General features: G+C 45.0%; 1 protein-coding gene and 1 long non-coding RNA gene across 2 annotated transcripts in view; one reads left to right on the top strand and one right to left on the bottom strand.

The window, feature by feature from the left end:
- PEX16 (peroxisomal biogenesis factor 16) overlaps positions 1–3,730 on the top strand; it is an 18,017-nt gene extending 14,287 nt beyond the window's left edge. The window contains exons 9-11 of the mRNA XM_018554542.1: positions 1,482–1,601; positions 3,364–3,428; positions 3,504–3,730. Of these exons, the coding sequence (XP_018410044.1) occupies positions 1,482–1,601; positions 3,364–3,428; positions 3,504–3,562 (244 nt within the window). The 3' untranslated portion in view covers positions 3,563–3,730. The remainder of the gene's footprint in view (positions 1–1,481; positions 1,602–3,363; positions 3,429–3,503) is intronic.
- LOC108785461 overlaps positions 1–7,689 on the bottom strand; it is an 11,731-nt gene extending 4,042 nt beyond the window's left edge. The window contains exons 1-2 of the long non-coding RNA XR_001941132.1: positions 7,583–7,689; positions 3,162–3,165 (exon numbers count right to left, since the gene is read on the bottom strand). This is a non-coding gene — a long non-coding RNA (uncharacterized LOC108785461). The remainder of the gene's footprint in view (positions 1–3,161; positions 3,166–7,582) is intronic.
- Positions 7,690–8,699: the final 1,010 nt, after the last annotated feature.

Genomic DNA, 8,699 nt, shown 5'->3' with positions numbered 1-8,699 from the left:
GCAGGCTTCGAGACGACGTCACTCTGTCTGCCCTGATGAAGGAACCCTGCGTGGTTCCGAAACGTTGGCTATTGAACACAAGTGACATGCTTCAATAAAAAGAAAGCTTTGGATTTATTTCATCCCTTGAGTGCTGGTGATCATCATTGCTGTGTACTCTGTAGGCGCCATCCGTGGACATCACTACAAGCACCACCATTGCTTTTGGTCTTTATTGCTGCATGGTGTGCAGGGGACTTCTTCGTTTATTGATTTGATTTTCATACAGGTACAAGTCAGTAGCACAGGTACAAGTCAGTAGCACAGTAAAGCATTCTTAAAATAGAAAGTATTCCCATGTCCCATTCCATCACATATCCCAAAATGAATTCCTCATTTCAGGACAGTGGGCGGAGCCATGTAAATCATTCAGCCAGATGCACATTCTGTGTGTTGTGCAAATATAACCTAATATATAGAGACATATTACTCCTGCATACAGGTGTTTCAGACTTCTTGGCCATCATCAGTGTAGTGTAAAGGTGGCCATACACTTTACAACCACAATGCTGAACGGGCGTGCGCACACCAGCCTGTTCAGCATTTGTCTCCCGAGCATCGTTCTAGCATGCTCCTTAGACAAAAGACGTGCGACTGTACAGTAGAAACGGTCGCACGTCTTCATTCACACTGCACGATTCTCGTACGATCGGGGGATTTCCCGCGATTCTCGTACAAGAATCGTGCAGTGTATGGGCACCTTTAAGAAGCCATGACTTCTATGATATGTGATTTATTTATTTATTACAGGTATTTATATAGCGCCAACAATTTGCGCAGCGCTTTTACATACTGTACATTCACATCAGTCCCTACCCTCGAGGAGCTTACAATCTAAAGTCCCTATATCAGATGCATACATAGAGGGCCAATTTTACCTTCAAGCATCTCTTTGGAGTGTGGGAGGAAACCGGAGTACCCGGAGGAAACACAGGGAGAACATGCAAACTCCTTGGCCAGGATTCAAACCAGGAACCCCCAGTGCTGCAAGGCAGAAGCGCTAACGCATGTGTGTTACGATGTGATGTGTGATGACACATATGATGAGATGCAAATGCAAATATTTAAAAAAACTGACCATAAACAAAGGGACGAGATGCTCACACTGACGTCATTGATCTTATATGGCCACAAAGCCATCTAAAGTGAATGTCATTGATCAAATATAGCCATGTGGCCGTATAAGGTCAATGATGTCACAGCATCCCGCCCCTTTGTTCACATGCAGCTGGGGACAGGGAATTTCCCGGCCACAGCTGATTGGGTGGCAGCGGAGGGAGCTTCCTTCTGTGTTCGGATGAACTCAGGTTCAGGACCGGTTCAGACCCAACCTGATCTCATCCCCAGTTATAAGTAACAGGACATTGATGCTCTTTGCGTCTGTTAGGTAAAAGCGAATACTTACATTGTGTCTGACTGTCCGACATTTCTCCTTTTTACAGCCTGTCTATATTACGTGATATCCCAGATCTGAGCCGCAGGGAACGCGCAGAGCTGAGGCGCCGGACCCTCCTCCTCCTCTATTACCTGCTGCGGTCACCATTTTACAACCGATATACAGAGTGAGTCACTGTTGTATATATACATAGAGACATAGCCACACGAAGTCCTGTTTTATCTAGTTGATCTTATATGTAATGCAGCAGTCATAAACTTCAGGCAGATAGAAAAGAAACACTTTGAAAAGCGCTCTGCATTCATTTCATGCATATACGTTTAAATGCAAGCAGTGTACGTACCTGAATCTGACTTGGTATTGGCCTGTTGCAATTAAATGCACAGCAGAGCTGAAACTTGGAGAGGGAGAAGCAGCTCAAGGAGCCAAATTGTTCATGTACTGACAAAGGACACGCTGAGAGGAGGTGACAGGGAGATGAGCTCCTCAGTCTGATGCTTCTTCCTTCACTGTCTGGTCACAAGCTGGGGGAGGGGCAAGACCTGCAAGTGGTACTTAACTGCAAGAGAGCATTTCTTTCTTTTTTCTTTTTTTAGTTTTGCACTGTGGAAGAAGAGTTTCCATTCATTCTTTTCAGCTTTTATTGATGTTGTGTACTGATTAAGACAATTTTCCCTTTATCTGTTTAAAGTGTATATGTCACTGAGGACACACTGGCACCTGGGGGTCCCAGAACAATGCCACACTGACACTTGGGGGGGTCCCAAAACAATAATACACTGACACTTGGGGGTCCCAGAATATAACATGTTGACACTCGGGGGTCTCAGAGCAATGACACACAGACACTTGGAGGTCCCAGGATATGACATGCTGACACTTGGGGGTCCCAGAACATTGACACACTGACACTTGGGGGCCCCAGAACAATGACGCACTGACACTTGGGGGCCCCAGAACATTGACACACTGACTCTTGGGGGTCCCAGAACAATGACACACTGACACTTGGTGGTCTCAGAACATTGACACACTGACACTTGGGGGTCCCGAGAAGTCAGTAGAGTGCAGTGTTCCATGTTAGTTAGTAAAAGTGACAGAGTAGAACCCAATCACTAAAATCTTATAACAGCTGTAATATAATTCAAAAGTTGCTTTCAAATCTGGAGCTTTTATTACACTAATACTCGGTGATCCTGCCATGAAGGTCTTTGTTCAGGAAATTCCCGTTTATGGGGTGACAACTGTCCCCCCCTTTGCATTGCCATCCAGTCACAAGGAGCCCCACTAACGCACAATACAGATATGATCTACCATTGGCGCTATCAGGAAACCTACCTGGAGCAATGATGTGAAGCCACCGCTTAAACAAATACATGTTGGGAGGAATTGGCTTAAAGCTGATCTCTAGGTACGTAAACCTTCACTCAGATATATTCCTCCATAGCCACAGAGGATATAAATCCACTCTGTGTGCACTGTATGTATGTGAAAACCCAGATATCACCTTGTGAAAAGTATCAGTGACATCATCACTATGCTGTACATAACCTGTGCAGAGAGCAGGACTGTGGGAGAGACCCAGCAGGCCCCACCCACTCCAGAAAAGGAGGGGGCGGAGACAAGACTGGTCACCCTGCACAAGAGGAGAGAGAAGCAGTGACCGGTCTTTTATGTAGGTAAACGTTTCACACTGGATTACTGCACAGATCTGGAAGAAGTACACAAAGCTCACCAAGACTCCAGGAGGAATACACACGAGACAATATTTGCTTATCACAGAGTTCAGCTTTGATGGAGTTGGAGGAGATCAGTGACACTGAGAAGTAAAAATGGGAATTGTTTCTGGTACACGGTGCTTTAGCACACTAGACATCCTCTACTTGGGGTTTAGAAGTTCTTTAACCTTCTCTGTATTCCTCCTATAGAATTCGGTTGCTCCTCCTCCTGCGCCTTCTAGGGGATTACGTCCCAGGACTCGGGCTGGTGGCACGTAAGTCATAGAATGATTGACTTTTAAAGGGATATTTGTAATATTTCAGCCCTGTAACCCTTTGTTTGATCCCAGGTCCCCTCATGGATTACCTCCCCGTCTGGCAGAAGATTTACTTCTATAACTGGGGCTGAGGACGTCCTGCCGGGTTACGCAATCTGCAGCTGGGCTCTGCTGGTGGGTTTCCCCACAGGCCGGACAAAGCATGGACCATCATCCCACGTACCACGATGGGTGCCGATCATGGGACACAACGGCCAAATGGTCGTACACGGAAGTGTGACTTTTTTTTTATTACTTCATTGCAAAACTGTGACTCTGCTCCCCGCCCTGTCACATGACCAGAACTGCACTCGCTCTCCTCCTTTTCTACCACCAGGGGCAATGTCATTGGATCATGTGACCTTAGAATGGCATGGGGTGATGGGAATAAAATGTGACCTGACCAAGCTAAGAGTTGGTGTACACGGGTGTTTGTGCATTTTTGTAGGATCGGGTACAGAGCACTTTTAAAGCTGAACTCCGACCTTCTGTTCACAGTTGTACTGGCTCCTCTCCTGGACTGGAATGGCTTCCTCTGATTTCACTGCACACTGAGAGCCTCTCATAATGTGCATTAGAAGCTGCAGCAAGTCAGATAGAACCTGCCTCATTTCCTGGCTGGAGGACCTCCAGCATCCTCTAACCCAGGGGTAGGCAAACTCAGCATTGCAGCTGTTGTTGAACTACAAGTCCCATGAGTCATTGCAAGACTGACAGAAACAGGAAAGTCTCCCAGAGACAGATGCATGATAGGATTTGTGGTTTCAGCACAGCTGGAGTTGCCCACCCCTGCCTTAGAGGAATATGAAGGCTGCCTTTTCAGACTTGTCATTCTGCAACAGCTAGTTTCCTGACACCAATACATGGCAGCATACAATGGGTATGGCTCCACCCCATTGTATGCTGCCATGTATTGGCATCAGGAAAGGAAAATTATCGATAGGTAAGTATACAATTTTCCGTTTTCCTGGCTGTCATGTTGACTCTCTTGTCTCAGTACATTGAGAAACAAGCAGGTTGAGAGACTTCTGACTCGGCTTTGACTTGCCTGATGCATACTTGTTCTAGCTCAGCGCCTCAAAGTATTGAATTCAAGGGGTTCGCATAACAGCCAGGCAACTAACATGTTCATAAGTTTGTTAGCAATGGTGACTTTCATAGTTGTTGTACCTTCATCCTTCAGGTTACTGACTCAAACCAAGTATGCAGCAAGTGAAGTCAGAGCTCCTGGTTGGTATACCTTTCCCAGGTCAGGGGCCAAGAATGTAGTGCAGTCGTTGCATCAGAATGACAGCCAGGTAATGTGGTCAGCAATGGCAGCTGGTCAGCAATGGCAGCTCCATATTACTATTGGTTTTCTTTAATGTATCTGTCATCAGAACATTAACCATGAGAACATGAGAAGAAGGGTCTTCTGTTGGTCTGTCCGGATTCTTGGATATTAACGAGCTTTAGCAACCAGATTCCAGTGTAGGTTAGGAAAAAAGCAAGCATCTGATTGGCTGCTGTGGGCATCCCCCTCTTATCTTCCTTTTCTGTACACGGGGCATGCATTGTTCTCATTGGTTACAATGTTTTCTAACCGGTAATGCAAGTGATTCAAAATCCTAAAAGAAGGTGCCTTGCTAAAGAAGAGGTGTTATACTCGCCTCTCTGGTGGCCAATGTCTCCTACCTCCCCTCTGTACCAGCACTGCAGCCTCCGTCGTTACACTCATAGGAGTGTCAGATGCCCATTTCCCCTGCCGTGTGCCCTGGTTCCATCCTCCACCCTCTTTGTCACTGCTGAGTCCTGTAGTGACATAGGGGCCGGAGGACCCAGCAAGGTACGAGGCCATCTGATTCTCCTAGAAGTGAGTCCAAACAAGGCAGCAGCATTGGAAAAGAAGTGAAGGAAGAAGACACAGTCTGCCGGAAAGGGAAGTATGCTACATATTCCATTGCCGGAGAGCTCTTTAGGGACCTGACAGGGTCTCTTTAACAAGCCTCAATGCTTAAAAAAAAAATGAACATTCACTATTTATGAATGACAAGGCACACCGTATGCACATGTTTGTTGTGATGTGCTGAAGTGCAGTGGCATTTTGTTTATACTGTACATGTGCCATTGCTGAACCCTCTTTGGTTGTGTAATATTAAAAATAATGTAATATTATCAAATGTAATACTGGGAAAACACCACATTATGGCCACTAGATGGAGCTGAGGAGCATAGGAAAGAAGTATGTGTTTCCTATGCTCCATCTAGTGGCCATAATGTGGTATTTTCTAAATATTACATTTGACTTGGAAAGAAAATATACCAAGACTGAGAGAACCGGAGCTGTTCAGTAAGTGGTTGGACAAAAATGTGAAGAAATACTTTGCTGGGCAATGTATATTTGTTTAAACCAAATTCATTATTGAAAAGAGTTTGCGAGTTTAATGCTACTTTAGGATGTCACGTTTCCATGCATGGGTTAGTGAATAAAAGAAGAACTGTAGGATTGATTACTATAAACAACTGGAGCTTTTCTGCACACTTTTATTAGGCCCATAGAGATTCATGAGAATGCCCATAGCAAGCGGAATCTTCCTTTTCACAACTTACAAACATAAAAAACCTGATGGGTTACAATGCTTGACACAGTGATTCCTTTAGAGATCTTCAGTCATGAGACCTGATGTGGGGGGGGGGCATACCCGATACTTGCGATCTATGTAAGGAGAAAGTGTGGTCTGAAGAGCGTAACAGCCCAGACCTCTAGGTCACTGACGGTATGAATAAACATGTCCTTCATTTTCTAAGCTATATTCCAAGCATCAACTTTACCTAAAACCCAAATCAAACCTTTTTTTTTTAGTTTGGATATTATGGGGAAGGGTAAGAAAAGAGGCCAAATGAAACAACCACCTCTGACCAGGGGTGGAGACCTTTGACGCCATCTTTCTTCCACATATAATGCTGTTTTAACATCTCTATACCATGGGGACAGAACCATGGGGACAGAACATGTCACTCCTTCAGCCATGTAAACCCAGTCGTGGAGACGAGGAGTGGGTCCGGTTTGTAGTACTGTACCTCCTGTACATTACAGGAAGTTGTTGGACGTGCAGACAAGGAGTGGGACTGGTTCGTAGGACTGTACCTCCTGTACATTACAGGAAGTTGTGGAGACGTGGAGTGGGTCTGGTTCGTAGGACTGTACCTCCTCTACATTACAGGAAGTTGATAGACGTGCAGATGAGTGGGTCTGGTTCGTAGTACTGTACCTCCTGTACATTACAGGAAGTTGTTAGTCGTGGGTCCGGTTCGTAGTACTGTACCTCCTGTACATTACAGGAAGTTGTTGGACGTGCAGACAAGGAGTGGGTCTGGTTTGTAGTACTGTACCTCCTGTACATTACAGGAAGTTGTGGAGACGTGGAGTGGGTCTGGTTCGTAGGACTGTACCTCCTGTACATTACAGGAAGTTGATAGACGTACAGATGAGTGGGTCTGGTTCGTAGTACTGTACCTCCTGTACATTACAGGAAGTTGTTAGAGGTGCAGACGAGGAGTGGGTCTGGTTCGTAGGACTGTACTAGAACTGAGAGGTTCCATAACTTCCCCACTTCCCATTCTGACCTTAGATAAAACACAGCTGCGTCAACGATTCACAGTGATATCAGCCACCGCGGCAGAGGGATTTGTACTTCTCAATGGTGTACAAATGCGGTGATATCACCATACTTGTAGTCCATTCATTCTTCCTCCCCTTCCTGTTACTGAATGCCTGTACTCAGTATGTATATGTGTGCATTTATTTATTTTTGTAAAGGTGGACTTTACCTTTAATTGCTGTCTAAATCTCCATGGGGTATTTCTCCTCACTTCCTGTCCTGGTGACAGGTGTTGACAAAACAGGAAGTGAGGGAGGAACTCTTAAACAGGGATGCGAACAGCTATAACAATAGGAAAGTGGTTCTAACCCTTTCCCATTCTATCCAAAAGGTATACAATGTTTTGTATGGAGTTGGGTTTTGGTAAAAAATACTTATATATACCGGGTCTATCGCCATCACTGTCCTACCGTTAGAGCTCAGGGACATCATTTTTAGGACACCTGTAACTATTTTGAATTGAGACCTCACGAGTCCGTACGCATTCATACGATCCTGAACTTCAGTAACACCACAGATGCACTTGGATCTCTATTTGGTTAAGGCAGAGTTCATGGCCATAGGAATGTGCATATATTATGTGCTTCTTCTTCAAAAGAGTCAGATGATACTTGGAAATGAAGGCCTTGTTATGGTGAAGGTCAGTAACTGAGGGACTGCCTAGTTAAAGTACCGCTCTGTATTCTATGTAAAGAAACGTGTAATGTACGTTTAGTCAACCTTCTCGTTTTTCACTGGCAGCCAGGAAAGCCAAAGTCAAAATTTGGTGGAGGATCTGTACTCTTGAGTTCAGGTTTGAAGAACACTTACAATCTCTGACACATTGTGCACACCATATCAGCCCTTGTCCCTCATATACTACAGTCTATCGAATAATAGATAGATAGATAGTATAACTCCACCCACTTTTATCCGCATAGGGTGCCCATACATGGGCTAGTCTTGACAAGCAATGAGTCTGATTTGAGTGTCTCTTCTGGTAATTGGGCCAGTATAAAGGCTCCTTAGGGGGACTACGATGGGTGCTTTTAGCTATCAAAAGCACTTGTTATCAGACACAGAAGTTATGGAACCTCTTTCTGCACCAGTACTTCTTTTTTTCTATGAGAGCTGTAATTGCCTGTGTACCCATTGACCAAATCAAAGTGAGCTACGCAATGGTCCAGGTGCCATGTGTGATAGCAATGCAATTAGAGATGGGCAGATGACATCATCCATCATTATGATGGAGAAATGCAGCCATGGAGGGGGTATATCTGTCTGTTCTTAATCATGTCACTGCATTGCCGGTGACCACCTTGAATGGCAAACCAATAGGCTAGAAAGAGCAAGGCTGTACACTTCATCCTCCGCACCTCACCATAGAATGATGAAGGCCTATCCACCATAGAATTGCCTGTGACCACTATGAATGCCAAACCAATAGACTATAAAGAGAAAGGCTGTACACTTCATCCTTCGCACCTCACCATAGAATAATGAAGGATGAGAGCCCAGCTTTCATGTCGCTCCATTTGCCAGTGACCACCATGAATGGCAAACCAATAGACTATATTGAGCAAGGCTGTACTCTTCATCCTTCTCACCT

The sequence above is a fragment of the Nanorana parkeri genome, unplaced genomic scaffold, assembly GCF_000935625.1.
Source record: "Nanorana parkeri isolate BGI_ZX_2015 unplaced genomic scaffold, ASM93562v1 scaffold163, whole genome shotgun sequence".
NCBI lineage: Eukaryota > Metazoa > Chordata > Amphibia > Anura > Dicroglossidae > Nanorana > Nanorana parkeri.
Note: the sequence above shows the minus strand (reverse complement) of the source record. Positions and strands in the feature narration are given on the sequence as shown.